The 15,921-nt window shown below is 43.9% G+C and overlaps 1 protein-coding gene across 2 annotated transcripts in view; it reads right to left on the reverse strand.

The window, feature by feature from the left end:
- SLC3A1 (solute carrier family 3 member 1) overlaps positions 1 to 15,921 on the reverse strand; it is a 47,445-nt gene that overhangs the window by 23,380 nt on the left and 8,144 nt on the right. For both annotated transcript variants that reach the window (XM_033175829.1, XM_033175828.1), the window contains exon 4: positions 13,172 to 13,297. In XM_033175829.1, coding sequence (XP_033031720.1) covers positions 13,172 to 13,297 — 126 coding nt within the window. The remainder of the gene's footprint in view (positions 1 to 13,171; positions 13,298 to 15,921) is intronic.

The following is a 15,921-nucleotide window of genomic DNA, read 5'->3' on the forward strand; positions in this document are numbered from 1 at the left end:
AGAATCCACTAGAAATGGAAGAATGAAACCATAATAAAAGATAGGACTCAGGATAAACTGGGAAAGTTTCTTATCTCCCTCATACCCAACTCCTTAACTGTCACTGCAAACTTAAAAGAAAATAACACATTATTCAATAGTTAAATATTTCACTCCTTATTAGGAAGGCTAATGAGAGGTGAAGTCGTTAGGTATTAAAGGATCTCCTGCTAGGAGTAATATGGAAGGAACACAAAACAAAATAGAATCAACCATCAACCGAGTAAATAAGAATAGTGATGATCCTGTGGTAAAACTCAGATACAAGTGTTGCCTCGAAGACACTCAGATAATAAAAGATGAAATGGGCCAGGTGCGGTGGCTCACACCTGTAATCCCAGCACTCTGGGAGGCTGAGGCAGGCGGATCACCTGAGGTCAGGAGTTTGAGACCAGCCTGGCCAACATGATGAAACCCCATCTCTACTAAAAATACAAAAATTAGCCAGGCGTGGTGGCGGGTGCCTGTAATCCCAGCTACTCGGGAGGCTGAGGCAGGAGAATTGCTTGAACCTGGGAGGCAGAAGTTGTGGTGAGCCGAGATCAGGCCATTGCACTCCAGCTGGGCAACAAGGACAAAACTCCTTCTTAAAAAACATGAAACGTACATTATTCCACTGGCTTTAATTTCACAGATAAATTGATCCCAAGCAAAAATAGTTAAGCCTGAAAATCCAGGTTCTCATACATTGCATTTTATTCTTTGGTGACAGAATTTCTTCCTAAGGTGTGTGCTGGAAATCCAATTATTGTATGAATGCCCCTGGCTCTCTCTCCTCTCCTGCCCTACTCTCCCAACACACCTTGCTAGAGAGAAGGTAGTCATTGCCTGCTCAGCCTCTCCCATGCCTCACCTGCTCCTGAGCACATCACCATGGCCTGCCTGGTTCCCAGGCATTTTTAATACTGAAGCCAAAGATTAGAGAGATGAAGACTGGTGCAAATAAGTGGTTAGGTCAGGTGCGGTGGCTCACGCCTATGATCCCAGCATTTTGGGAGGCTGAGGTGAGCGGATCACTTGAGGCCAGGAGTTTGAGACCAGCCTGGCCAACATGATAAAACCCCGTCTCTACTAAAAATACAAAAATTAGTCTGGCGTGGAGGCATGCACCTGTAGTCCCAGCTACTTGGGAGGCTGAGCATGAGAATTGCTTGAACCTGAAAGTAGGAGGTTGCAGTGAGCGAAGATCATGCCACTGCACTCCAGCCTGGGTGGCAGAAGGAGATCCTGTTTCAAAAAAAAAAAAAGGGCAGTGGCGGAGGTAGGGGGTGAACAGTGTGGCCAGAGGAGCATAAGTGAGTAGAAGGAGGTAAAGAGAGCTAACTCATCATGTTCAGCTTTGTAGCTAACAGGAAAGATCTGGGACTTGTGTGAGGGTGATGGGAAACCTCTGGAGGGATTTTTAAGCAGAAAAGGCTGTGGGCTGACTTACATTTTTTAAAGATCTGATGTGTGAAGAATCAACTGTATAGTATGGCATTTCCTCAAAAGGTTAAACATCAAGTTACCATAAGACCCAGCAATTTCATGCATAGGTATATACCCAAGAGAAATGAAAACTTTTGTCCACGCAAAAACTTGTTCACAAATACTCATAGCATTATTCATTGTAGCCAGAAAGTGGAAGCCACCCCAATGGTCTGTCCATACGACGACTATTTGGCCTTGGAAAGCAGCGATGTGCTGACACATGCTACGACATGGACGAACCTTGAAAAGATTTTTCTAGCCAGGTATGATGGCTCACACCTGTAATCTCAGCAATTTAGGAGGCTGAGGTGGGAGGATTGCTTGAGCCCAGGAGTTCTAGACCAGCCGGGCAACATGACAAAACCCTGTCTCTACAAAAAATGAAAAATTAGCTGGGTGTGGTGGTACCCATCTGTAGGCCTCTGACACAGCACCTTGTACTTAGTGAACCGATTGTAGCATGAAAGAATGATGTATTGAGCCTGAATAACCAAACATTACAGAAGTACAGCATGTTCCTGGCTTCAGGTCTACAGAATAGTTGGGGACATGTGGGACAAGGGATGGTCACCTAATAATGCAGGTCCTCATGAGAGGAGATACCTCTGCCTACGGGGCTGCAAGAGCTTCAAGACATTTCAAAATAATATGGGTGGGCACAACAGGAGAAGGAAGAGCTAGAGCTTGAATTTGACCTAGATGACCTGGTAGGATTTCAAGGGAGGGTGAGAATGGGACAACATGAGCCAAGCATGGAGGCAGAGGCTGGCCTGGCATGTACTGGGACAGGTGGGAGGACCAGATGACCCTGAAAAGCAGAGGGCCTGAGCCTCAGCTACCCGCCTCAACCCCCCAGCCAGCCCCTCCCTGCGAGGCCTGCTCTAGCACCTGCTCACAAGCTCTGCAAAGGAACAGTGGCTCTCCCTACTTTTCTCTTGGCTCATCTCTTGTTGTATGGAAGGTTTCACAGGAATGTATGTATCACTTTCGAGCAAAACCATCAGTAAAGTACTAGAATTAAACAACCAATTTTCACCTGTGGAGGGGAACAGAGCCACAGATCCCAAATGACAACTATCCTACAGTTCACTCGTGTATTAGAGTTTGTTCTCATGCTGCTAATAGAGACATACCTAAGACTGGGTAATTTGTGAAGTAAAGCTGTTTAATTGACTCACAGTTTCACAGGGCTGGGGAGGCCTCACAATCATGGCAGAAGGAGAATGAGGAGCAAAATCACATCTTACGTGACAGCAGGCAAGAGAGTTTGTGCAGGAGAACTCCCATTTATAAAACCATCAGAACTCACTATCACGAGAACAGGACGGAGGAAACCACGCCCATGATTCAAGTATCTCCACCTGCTCCCTCCCATGACACCTGGGGATTATGAGAATTCCAATTCAAGATGAGACTCAGGTGAGGACACAGCCAAACCATATCAACTTGTTTGACTTGAAGCGTTTCTTCTATCTGCATGTGAATGTGGAAGTTTCAAGTTAAATCAAGGGTTCAACAGCTAAATGCGAGGGTTAATACTGCTCATGTCAATTCACTTTAAGCTGAGATTTTGAACGGTGAAGCTCGAATGAATTTTTTATACCTAAGAGCAGGTTCTGGGGCGAATAACTCTTATCATGGGCACAGGTGACCCAAATAACCTCCAGTAATCTCTACCCAGTGGAATTTTTCTCTGGGGCATAAAAAACAAATTTGTTCTTACTAGTGCCTTTCTCTTTTACCAAATTCATCCATTCAGTAAATATTTGAGCTCCTACTATATACCAGGCCCTTAGGCAAGCCCTGGAACTACAACCACAAGCAAAATACAACAGACACAGCCCTAGGTCTCCTGGATTATTTTAGAATCTCCAGCTAGACAAATAGCAACACAAAAATATTTAAATCACAGCTGAGATAAAGAAGAGAAACATGGTAATACAAGAGGGTAAAACAGCAATTCACCCTGGGGAGGGTTTGCAATGGCTGGCAAGCAGGAAGTGGCAGCCATTCATCAGAGAATGGGCTAGAGAAGTCTTGGGGCAAAGCAAGGCACCTCATTTCTAGAACAAGTTTTCAGTGGCTTCAGGAGTGACCGTATTATGAAGCTAACCAAACTTAAGCTTCAAGACCTCTCACTTTCACCCATCTAACTCCCCTTCTTTGCTCATTCTAAATAAATGCCAACTTTTCTGTACTTAATTTTATGCTCTATTTTAAAAGGCCCTCAATTACTGAGCTTCAGACCCCACGCAACCCGGGTCCACCCCCAGGTGGTGCTGTTCTTTAAAAGTGTGAACATTGGTTGAGGCAGAGCACGAATAACTGAAGGCATCCAAGCAGCCTCTGACAAAAGTGTGGGAAAACATGAAGCACCATTCTGTGTAAACATCAAGCTTTTGGGCACTGATTTCCTAAAGTAAAGCCAGTCCTTTTCTTTACAGAGTCCAGATCTCAGCATTGTGAAATATTGACCTGACATTAAACATGAGAAACTTGTACCCCACAGATGGTTTATGGTCCTGGCATAATCGAAAATATTATCATTGTTTAATGAGACAAAACAGTAAAAGCTTGATGGACATTTTCTGAAAGTCATTTTAAATGCTGATTATTCAGATTATCACCAAGATAATCCAAAGTTTGCTCTTGAAAAATATTTGCTTCATGCTATTTATTCTCTCAACCAGGAGAGAAAAGAGAGCTTCAGATTTTAATTGTTAACCCTCTTTACTCCAGTGAAGGTCTCCCAGGGTTCCAGATGCAAAAATGGGCACAGAGCCTGAGTTGGCTAGGTCTAGTGACCCACGTAAGTGCCGTGGACTCTGGGAACTGGACTGTACACTACGTCCTTGACTCCTGTCTGACTCCCATGACATCACACACGCCTGGTTTTTCCACTGGGAACCTTTTAACTCTTTTCTCTTTAAATGACTCACTGCTCTGAGTGAAAAGAAAGCAAGTCAATATTAAGGAAGCAAGTTAACATATCCAAATGCACAGAACCTCAAACCAAGCCTTTCCTTTTCAGATGGCTGACATTTGGGGGCCCGTTTACCTTAAAAGCCATGTTTGGGAAAAGCTCTGTCTACTCTTACATGTGATGATAGAGAAGACATCCTCTTTGGCCATGCCTGTAATCCTAGTACTTTCAGAGACTGAGGTGGGAGCATCACTTGAGCTCGGGAGTTCAAGACCAGCCTGGGCAACAAAGTGAGACCCTGTCTCTACTAAAACAAAAACAAAAACAAACAGAAGACATCCTCTTGAAAATGTCATCAATCCCAGGTTGTCCATCTCAAGAAGGAATGAGAAAGGATATTTCAGAGTACAGGGGAAACTATTCCTCTACTTAGAGACAAGACAAAGAAAACTGACCCTACTCATGTTCAGAAATCTTGGAAAAATTCTTTGCTAACTCCTCCAGAAGCAGGAAGTAGAGGAAAGATCAAGGACTTCAGAATCTGACCCTCTGGGTACAACCCAGCTCTCTTGCTGTCCAGCTGCATGACACAGGGCATCTGCAAGACCAGCTAAGGCTCAGTGTCTCCATCAATAACACAGTATGGAAGGTTTCTGTATGGAGTAAATAAGGTATTGCTGCCAGAGTCAATTGACTTTTCAGTCTTCTTTTTTTTTTTTTTTTTTTTTTGAGATGGAGTCTCACTGTCACCCAGGCTGGAGTACAGCGGTGTTATCTCAGCTCGGCAACCTTTGCCTCCCGGGTTCAAGCAATTCTCCTGCCTCAGCCTCCTGAGTAGCTGGGATTACAGGTGCCTGTCACTACATCTGGCTAATTTTTATATTTTTAGTAGAGACGGAGTTTCACCATGTTGCCCAGGCTCGTCTCGAACTCCTGACCTCAAGTAATCCACCCACCTCGGCCTCCCAAAGTGCTGAGATTACAGGCATGAGCCACCATGCCCGGACGCCTTTCAGTCTTTATGTTACCCAGTCTCTCTGCATCACTTGACACTGTTGACCAATCTCGTCTTGTAGAAACAGATACCTTAGCTCCGTTACACCCTGCCCCTTGGTTTGCCTCCCTTCTCTGTCTCTTCTGCAGTTTTTTGATGTCAGTGCTCCTTGGGGCTCGATCTTACACCCTCTGGACATTTCACTTCACGATAGTATTTATTTACTTACCAATTTACTGACTATTTAACAAGTACCGTATACAGTAAAAAACACAGCATCCTAAGTGCTTTACAAAGGTTAAACCATTTAATCTTCATATAACCCCATTAGGTACATACCATTATTGGTCCCCCTTTACCAACGAGGAAACTGCGGCTCAGGAAGATGATGTGCCTTTGACAAGGTCATGGTTGGTAAGTGGTGACAGCAGAACTGCAACTGTAGGGCGCTCTGACTTATTTGCTAGGCTGGCTGGCTTTGTTTTTTCTTTTAATTGGAAGCTCTGCCAACACCTGGCCCTCATTCGCATATGAGCAATGTGCTCCAGCTAAGTTGCAGTTGACCCTCTTGCTCACCTTACCCAGCCTACTTCTCTCACCAAACACCTGCCTGAGCTCTGTAGGCATCAGCCATGTTAACAAGTCCCAAAGTTTTACCTCTAGACCAGACTTTTCCCTGAGCTCCGTGTCCTCATATGTTTTTTTATTCCCCCAAGACAGTGTCTTGCTCTGTTGCCCAGGCTGGAGTGCAGTGGCATGATCTCGGCTCACTGCAACCTCTGCCTCATGGGTTCTAGCAATTCTCCTGCCTCAGCCTCCCGAGTAGCTGGGATTACAGGAGCCCACGACCATGCCCAACTAATTTTTGTGTTTTTAGTAGAGATGGGGTTTCACCATGTTGGCCAGGCTGGTCTTGAACTCCTGACCACGTGATCCACCCACCTCAGCCTCCCAAAGTGCTGGGATTGCAGGTGTGAGCCACCATACCTGGCCCAGTGTCCTTATATCTAACCATCCACTGAACACTTGGATGTCTCACAGGCAGCTCCAATTCTCCATACCGAAGATATTTCCCTCTCTCTTCCTGTGTCTCCCATCCCAGAAAATGGTCCTGTCACCCACCCCATATTCAAATCTGAAACCTGGGATTCACAGGGGACTCCTCTCAGAGTCCTGATGATTTCTCAGGACCTCTATGCCTCCATCACTGGCCTAAAGCCACCAGAATTTCTTTCCCGATTACTGCACCATCCTCCTCCCTGGCCCCAAAGCCTCAACACCTGCCCTACTCAAACCCCTTCTCCAAAACCAGACTGATTTCTCAAAATGAAACAACAACAACAAAAACATGTCCATACCTAAGACCTTTTAAACCCATATCCTTACCAGGGCATTCAGTGGTGCTCCTGACCTGGCTCCTGGTGACCTCTCTAGTCTCATCGAGTCACTCCCTGCTCTATATATCACATCCCAGTGATATTGCACAACTCCCAGCACCTCCAATGTGTCATAATCCATGCTTTCCTCTGCTGGAAACACTCCCACCTACGCCTCTTCACTTGGCTCATGCCTGTTCCTCAGGTATTTCACCTCCTCTCCAAATGTGTCCAGGTCAGACGCTTGCCCTGTGTATTCCTACCTCCTACTGTCATGACCGCTTGGCACATTTTATTGTAATTGCCTGTTTACTTGTCCACCTCCCAGTCCAGAATATAAGCCCCAGGATGGCCACAAGAGGTATCTGTCTTACCAGCCCCTACACCCTTAGCACGTGGTCAAGACACACAACACCTATTGTTAAATGAGTGAATTATTGTAATAAAGTGCCTGGCATAGAGGAGGTGCAATAAATGGCACAATTATTATTATCAAGCATAGAGCTAGATAATCAAGCAGGTAGTGAGTGAATTGTGTTTTGAATTGAGCTGCTGCCTCCAGCAGTATCATGCTTAGTAGGCAAAGAACAGAGCCTACACCTATGCTCTGGGTTCCTTCTTCAGCTGGGTCTCCCTAGCAGTCCCTACCCTGGGGCTCAGCATTCCCATATGGCAGGTCTAGGATCACTCCAAACCCCAGACATGAGGCCAGGCCATCTGGAGTCTCTTCCTTGCCATGCCGCTAACCTGCTGGGTTAATTCACCTCTCTGTGCCTCAGTTTCCTCATTTGTCAAATAAGAAATTTGGAGAACCAGTAAAAACCAAAGTGATTGGAAAAGTATAAAATAGTATACAAATATACAGCCCTGATACCTCAGAGAAGGTTTTCTGACTTCTTCAGGTAAAGCACTCAAGCCCTAAGAGGTTCAGAGCAGAGCTAAGTCCCCTGATGGCCAGTGCAAAGGGGAGGAGAAAGAGACGGAGAGCAGAGGGTGCTCTCCGCTGTATTTCCCCCACATGCCAGCCTCCCACTGTGCAGATAAAGCAAAATCTGATAGGAGCGGGGAGGAAGTGAGCTCAGGCTCCAGGAGTACAAGTTGGTATGCAAGCAAGTCATTCCAAATGCCTCCTCCACACAAACCCTCTAAGCTGCAAATTATTAACCTGCTTAACTCTACTGCAGAAACAAGCACTGCTGGGGGTAAGGTGGGGAGGAGGGTGACAGAAGTCTCCTTCATGCCAAAGGTCCCTTTCCAGGAGCAAAGAGGCTTTCCTCTCAGTTTCTCAGCATTTCTTATTTACTTCTAATAGTAAATCTTCTAAACCAGTCTTGCAAATAAAGTCTAATCTCTCAACCGGAGGCAGTAATGATTCATCACATGAGGGATTTCAGCCAGAGGACCAGTAAATAAGGATCCTATCCACACACTCCAAGGCTTGGGTATCTGGAAGAGCACAGCTGGGTTAGTCAAAAAAATAATTAATGTGTTGGCTGGCACATTTTGGCAGAATTTATCACACTTGTCTAAACAGCCCCAGACAATTTATCACTGTTGCCACAAGGAGACTGGAAAAATCCACTGCCTGATAAACCAACTGTAAAACAGCTGGTTTACACTCACATTTATCAATTTATACCTGAAAACCTCCTTGAAAAAACTGTGCAGAAAAAGCGAAGCATGGAGAAGGAAACACATACATTGCCTACATGTACAAAGCAGGTGTAGGACTGTGGTTAAGAGCATGAACTCAAGTCCCAGTGTCTGGATTTCAATCCTGCACCATGACTCCCAAGGATGGTGACTTTACCTATCTAAGCCTCAATTTTCTTCTCTGTAAAATGATCACAAAACCTCGTAAATTAGGCTTATTCTGAGCATTAATTTATCCAGGTACAGCACTTAGCACATAGAATGTGTGGGGAGAGCGTGAGGCATGGGGGGTATGCAAAGGAGTTTTGGTGATGAAGAAGAGGAGAGTCCACAGGCTACCAGAGAAGTTTAAAACTAACCCCTAGTTAGTCTGCTGACCATGTTTACACCCCACAATCCCATGGAGACAAGGTGCCCTCACTCATGGTGCTTACTTCTGGAACAGATTCCAAAACAATTCATACAAATTCTGGAATCACCAAACATATATAGTTTAAAAAAAAAAAAGGCTTAAAACTAAGTAGTCTATAGGAATACATTTAACAAAAGAAGTACAAGACATGTACTCTGAGAACTACAAAACATTGTTGAAAGAAATGAAAGAACATGTAAATAAATGGAAAGACATCTCACGTTCATGGACTGGAAGACTTAATATAAGATGGCTATATTCCCCAGAGTGAACCCAGATTCAATGCAATCCCTATCAAAACCCCAGCAGCCTTATTTGCAAAAATTGTCAAGCTGACTCAAAAATTCGTATGGAAATCTAAAGGACTTGGAATAGTCAAACAATATGGAAAAAGAACAAAGTTGTAGGACTCACACTTCGAGATTTCAAAACTTACTACAAAGCACTAGTAATTCAGACAGTGTGTGGTACTGACATAAGGACAGACAGATAGGTGAATGGAACAGAATTGAGAGTCCAGAAATAAACCCATGCATTTGTGGTCAATTGATTTTCAACAAAAGTTGCCAGACAATTCAGTAGGGAAAGAATAGTATTTTTAAACATATATTGCTGGAATAACTGAATAGCCACATGCAAAAAAAAAAAAAAAAAAGAAGTTGGGCTCCTTACCTTCACACCCTATATAAAAATTAATTAAAAAATGGATCATAGACAACCTAAAATGTAAGAGCTAAAGCTACGAAACTGAGAAGAAAACATAGGAGTAATCTGCATGATCTTGGATTAAGCAACGGTTCTTAGATACGACACTAAAGGCACAAGCAACAAAAGAAAAAAATAAATAAATTGGGCCAGGCGCGGTGGCTTATGCCTGTAATCCCTGCACTTTGGGAGGCCAAGGCGGGTGGATCACCTGAGGTCAACATGATAAAACCCCTGTCTCTACTAAAACCACAAAAAATTAGCTGGGCGTGGTGGCACACGCCTATAATGCCAACTACTCAGGAGGCTGAAGCAGGAGAATCGCTTTAACCCAGGAGGCAGAGGTTGCAGTGAGCCAAGATTGCACCACTGCACTCCAGCCTGGGTAACAAGAGCATAACTCTGTCTCAAAAAACAAATAAATAAATAGGACATCATCAAAATTAAAAACTCTTGTGCTTCAAAAAGCACCATCAAGAAAGTAAAAAGACAACCAATAGAATGGGAAAAATTATTTGTAAATCATGTATCAAGAATACTTAAAGAGGCCAGGTGCGGTGGCTCATGCCTATAATCCCAGCACTTTGGGAAGCTGAGGCAGGAGGACTGCTTGAGACCACAAGTTCAAGACCAGCCTGGCCAACACGGTGAAACCCCGTCTCTACTAAAAATACAAAAATTAACCAGGTATGGTGATATCAGTGCACCTGTAATCTCAGCTACTTGGGTGGCTGAGGCAGGAGAGTTGCTTGAACCCAGGAGGTGGAGGTTGCAGTGAGCCAAGATCACACCACTGCACTCCAGCCTGGGTAACAGAGTGAGACCCTGTCTCAAAAAAAAAAAAAAAAAGGAATATGTAAAGAACTTTTACAACCCAATAATAAAAAGACAACCCTATTTAACAATGGGTAAAGGGCCAGGTGCGGTAGCTCACACCTGTAATCCCAGCATTGTGGGAGGTCAAGGAGGGAGGATTGCTCCATACCAGGAGTTCGAGACCAGCCTGGCCAACATGGAGAAACCCCATCTCTACAAAAAATACAAAAATTAGCTGGGCGTGGTGGCACGTGCCTATAGTCCCAGGTACTCAACGAAGCTGAGGTGCAAGAATCACTTGAGCCTGGGAGACTGGGGTTAAAATGAGCCAAGACTGCACCATTGCACTGCAGCCTGGGTGACAGAGCGAAACTCTATCTAAAATAAAATAAAATAATAATGGCAAAGGATTTGAATAGACATTACTACAATGCAGATGTACAAATGAACAACAAGCACCTGAAAAGATTATCAACATCTTTAGCCATTTGGCAAACACAACCAGTGAGATGCCGCTTCATACCCACCAGGGTGACTGTAATAAAAAACACATGTAGTCACAAGTGTTGGCGAGAATGTGGAGAAATTAGAGCCTGTACGCGTGGTTAGTGGAAATGTAAAATGGTGCAGCTGCTTTGAAAAACAACTTGCCAGTTTCTCAAATAAACATAGATATAGATACCTACCAGGGATACACAGATACAGCATGATTCCGTTGTATAAAGTGTCCAGAATAGGCAAAACCTATCTAACTGAGGCTTAGGTGGGTAAAAAGATAGAAAGTAGATTTGTGGTTTCCAAGGGGTGGGGGAAGAAAGGGAGGAGGCCATAAGGAGTGACTGTTGATGGATATGGGGTTTCTTATTGAGAAGATAAAAGTATTCTGAAATTAGGCCGGGCGCAGTGGCTCATACCTGCAATCCCAGCACTTTGGGAAGTGGAGACGGGTGGACCATCTGAGGCCAGGAGTTTGAGACCAGCCTGGCCAACATGGCAAAACCCTGTCTCTACAAAAATACAAAAATTAGCTGGGCATGGTGGTACATGCCTGTAGTCCCAGCTACTCGAGAGGCTGAGGCAGGGGAATCGCTTGAACCTAGGAGGCACAAGTTGCAGTGAGCCAAGATCGTGCCACTATACTCCAGCCTGGGTGACAGAGTGAGACTATCTCAAAAAAAAAAAAAGGTGATGAAATTGGTAGTGATGGTTGTACAACTCTGTGAAGATACTAAAACCACTAAATTACATACTCAAAAGGGGTGAATTTTATGGTATGTGAATTATATCTCAATTAAACTGTTATTTCAAAATAAAACTAAACTAAACCAAGGGTTCTAGGTGCCCCTAGTGACTCCAACATGACAGCTTACATCCACTCTATCTGGCTGATGTGGTGAGCTGTGGAAAGGCCCCCTGCTCCCTGTTCTGTTCAGGTCTCCTCCCCGCCTACTTGGCTCAGAGGACTCCCCTATTCACCTAAGTTTCTGCCCACTGTAGCCATAGGAGCAGCAAGAACAAGAACAAGAACATAGCCGTTATGTTTTGTGAATTGTATTGTGAGAACTGATCAGCCTCCACTGCTTACTTCAGCGCCCTAACCCATTTCACTCCAGGATACTGGTAGGGTTGCCAGATAAAATACAAGACACTCAATTACATTTCAATTTCAGGTAATCAATGAATAATTTTTTGGTAGCAGTATGTCTCAAATGTTGCATCATTCATTTAAAATTTAACTGGATTTCCTGTATTTTTATTTGCTAAATTTGGTAACCCTACACTCTGGCTTCCATACCATCCCTGAAACACACGAACCACACTCTCACCTCGGGACCTTTGCATTTGTTCTTCTTTCTGCCTGAAATTCTCTTCCCCCAGATAGTCACATGGTTCCCTTCCCACTTCAAGTTTTTGTCCAAACAGCATCTCATCATAAGAAGGCGTCTCCTACACACCTTATATAGAAGAGCCACTTTTACCTGGCACTCCGATGCCCCTTCCCCTTGGCATTCACCACCACCTGACATTTATATATATATATATGGCTAATTGCCTGCTTTCCCCTCAGTACATTGGAGACTCCTTGAGGGTAAGGCTTCTTTTATTCACTGCTGCATTCATAGTGCTTAGGACAGGGCCTGGCACAAAGAAGGCAATATGTTAATATTTACTGAATGAGTACAGAAGTGTTGTGCATGGGTTATCCCATCTACTCTTCCAAACAGCCCTATGAAACAAATACTGCCACCAACTGTGTTTCATAGATGAGACAGCTGAGACATGAAAGTCAAATAACTCATCAAGAGGCCCATTGCAGATGCAGGAGCCAGACCCCAAAGGACCCACCTCCCTGCACCAGCTCACTATCACAGGCACTGCACAGCTCACTGTCACTGGCACTGCACAGCTGTCACAGGCACTGCACAGCTCACTGTCACAGACACTGCATAGCTTACTGTCACAGGTGGCGGGGCAACTTGGAGCTAGGGTGGCAGGTGTTTCTGACTCCTTCCATTTGGGTTATCTGGGTTAGATGAAGGAAGGAGCCACAAACACGTCTGAGAGTCTACATTTGCACCAGACAGCTTAATCCTGGATTTAATTAAGGCTTGATTTTTGCCTACACAATTATTGTGGAATATAAAGTATTTCAAATAACTATAGAGTATTTCAAATAACTAAAGGCTTGATTTGCTTACACAATTACTGTGCAATATAAAGTGTTTTAAATAACTACCTAAACTTCCGTTAATGGAGAAGTCTGTGTGGGTATCTATACTCACTTTTATTTCTTCTTGAACATCAGGATTGCGGAAATTTAAATCAGGTTGCTCTTTCATAAACTGGTGAAAATAACATTGGTTTCGCACTTCATCAAAGTGCCAACTGGAGTTTCCATATACACTTAACTGGCAAACAAAGAAAACAGCACATCAGTTACACGTAATGGTATTGCCAGCAAATAAAGGTCATTGCCCTCCTTGATCCTTTGCAGGCAGAGTATGAAAATCCTGAGAGTTTTCCTTCTATGGACAGCAGCAGGTTAAAGTAACTCCTCCAAATACTCCTCACCCCATTGACCGAATGCCAAACAAACAGGGTTGTAATGTATTTTTATAGTAGAGGCTGTTTGTAACAACTGCAACAGCAAACCAGTGCTCTCAAACCCAAGACAAGGTCAACTTAAGGAACAGTCATTCATAATGTATTTTCTTGAATCTTCTGTACAGGGTCTGAACCCTTGTTTGTGAAGAGAAGCAAAATGGTAGTCAATTTAGAAGAAAGACACATTCCGCTCGTCTTGGAGCTTGAGTCCAGACAGACTGAACATTTAAATTGTATCCCCAGAAAAGTATTAGAATCCTTCACTTAAAATCTCTACCAATCTCCAAGAATAAAAAGCAACTTCAAGTGTTGGTACTCAGCAATAGTCGACTCTGTCACTGGTCTCCTCTGTGTGGAAATGCTCACATGTATGGCCCCAAGGCGTGACTCTCCCAGCTGCCCTCCCACATCTCTGACCACTCCTTAAGTCAACGTGGTGGGCCCCTGAATGTGAGAGCTTCATGGGGCTCTGTCCTAGGCCTTTTGTCCATTTCATGTTAAAGAGAACATCTGGAAAACATTTAAAAACTAAGAGGTTTCACATCAATCTTTTTGAGTTGGAAGACGTAGTTACGCTGGGTCCACATGTCCATGGCAACAACAGGCAGATGCTGAGTAGCAGCTGCTGCCTTTCAAGGACATGCACCCCTTCCAATTCAACACACAGCCCGCCTGGACACAACCAGGGCAAGAGATTTTTAGTGTACATAACCAATAAAAGATCAGTATCCAGAATACAAAAAGAACTGAAGAAAGCAATTTCAAAGGGATAAATAATCAAAAAGAAAGTAGGGGAAAGAAACCATAAACAGGTGCTTTGCAGAAATAGACACTTAAGTGAATAAATGTAGGAAAAGATGGTCAACATCATTAGGAATTAGATAATTACTGTATTAAGAATTAGACACATTGGCCGGGCGCGGTGGCTCAAGCCTGTAATCCCAGCACTTTGGGAGGCCGAGACAGGCGGATCACGAGGTCAGGAGATCGAGAACATCCTGGCTAACACGGTGAAACCCCGTCTCTACTATAAAAAAATACAAAAAAGTAGCCGGGCGACGTGGCAGGCACCTGTAGTCCCAGGTACTCGGGTGGCTGAGGCAGGAGAATGGCGTAAACCCAGGAGGCGGAGCTTGCAGTGAGCTGAGATCCAGCCACTGCACTCCAGCCTGGGCGGCAGAGCGAGACTCCGTCTCAAAAAAATAATAATAATAATAATTAGACACATCATCATTAGTAATTAAATAAATATAAAATTAAGATCTCAATGCCATATTGTTTTAAGTCTGGGCTGGGCATGGTAGCTCATGCCAGTAATCATAGCATTTTGAGAGGCTGAAGTGGAAGGACTGCTTGAGGCCAGAAGTTCAAGACCAGCTTGGGCAACATAGTGAGACCCCATATTTACAAAAAAATAAAAAAACTCAGCTAGGCATGATGGTGCGTGCCTATGGTCCAGCTGCTAAGGAGGCTGAGGCAGCGAGGAATGCTTGAACCCGGGAGCTCGAGGCTGCCATAAGCTATGATTGAGTCACTACGCTCCAGCCTGGGCGACAGAGTGAGACCCTGACACAAAATAATGATAATAATAATTTTTAAATAAATATTACAAAGTTGGGCAATACCAGGAATTAATAACAATGTGTATTTTTTTAATACTTCTGTGGGGGATATAAATTGGTACAACCATTTTGATAATTAATTTGACACTATCCTGTAGAGCTGAGCATGCAACATCCTGCACAGCAATTTTACTCCTATTTACCTTAAAGAAGACTTTGGTTGGGCGTGGTGGCTCACGCCTGTAATCCTAGCACTTTGGGAGGCCGAGGTGGGCAGATCACAAGGTCAGGAGTTTAAGACCTGCCTGGACAATATGGTGAAACCCTATCTCTACTAAAGATACAAAAATTAGGCGGGCGTGGTGATGGGCGCCTGTAGTCCCAGACACTTGGGAGGCTGAGGCAGGAGAATCGCTTGAACTGGGGAGGCAGAGGTTGCAGTGAGCCAAGATCACGCCACTGCACTCCAACCTGGGTGACAGAACAAGACTCCATCTCAAAAAAAGAAAAAAGAAGCCCTTGCACATGTACCCCAAGATAGATTAATGGGAGTGTTTATAGTAACATCGTTCATAACAACAACAACAAAAAAACCCGAAAGTAGCCCAACTTCCCATCAACTGAAGAGTGGGTAAGTAAAACATGGATTGTTCACACAGTGAAATATACAACAATGAAAATATATGAGCTACCTGAAGCTACATGAATAAATCGTGAAAAAGTTAGTTACAGAAGACTGTACCTAGCATGATACTTTTCATAAAGTTCAAAATAGAGGAAACTAAAAAATAATTTTTTTAGAGTCGAAGTCTTGCTATATATGGTTATACTACAAGGTTTTTTATCCATCATATACATATACATAT

Source organism: Trachypithecus francoisi, unplaced genomic scaffold (assembly GCF_009764315.1).
Source record: "Trachypithecus francoisi isolate TF-2019V2 unplaced genomic scaffold, Tfra_2.0 Lachesis_group17, whole genome shotgun sequence".
NCBI classification, from domain to species: domain Eukaryota; kingdom Metazoa; phylum Chordata; class Mammalia; order Primates; family Cercopithecidae; genus Trachypithecus; species Trachypithecus francoisi.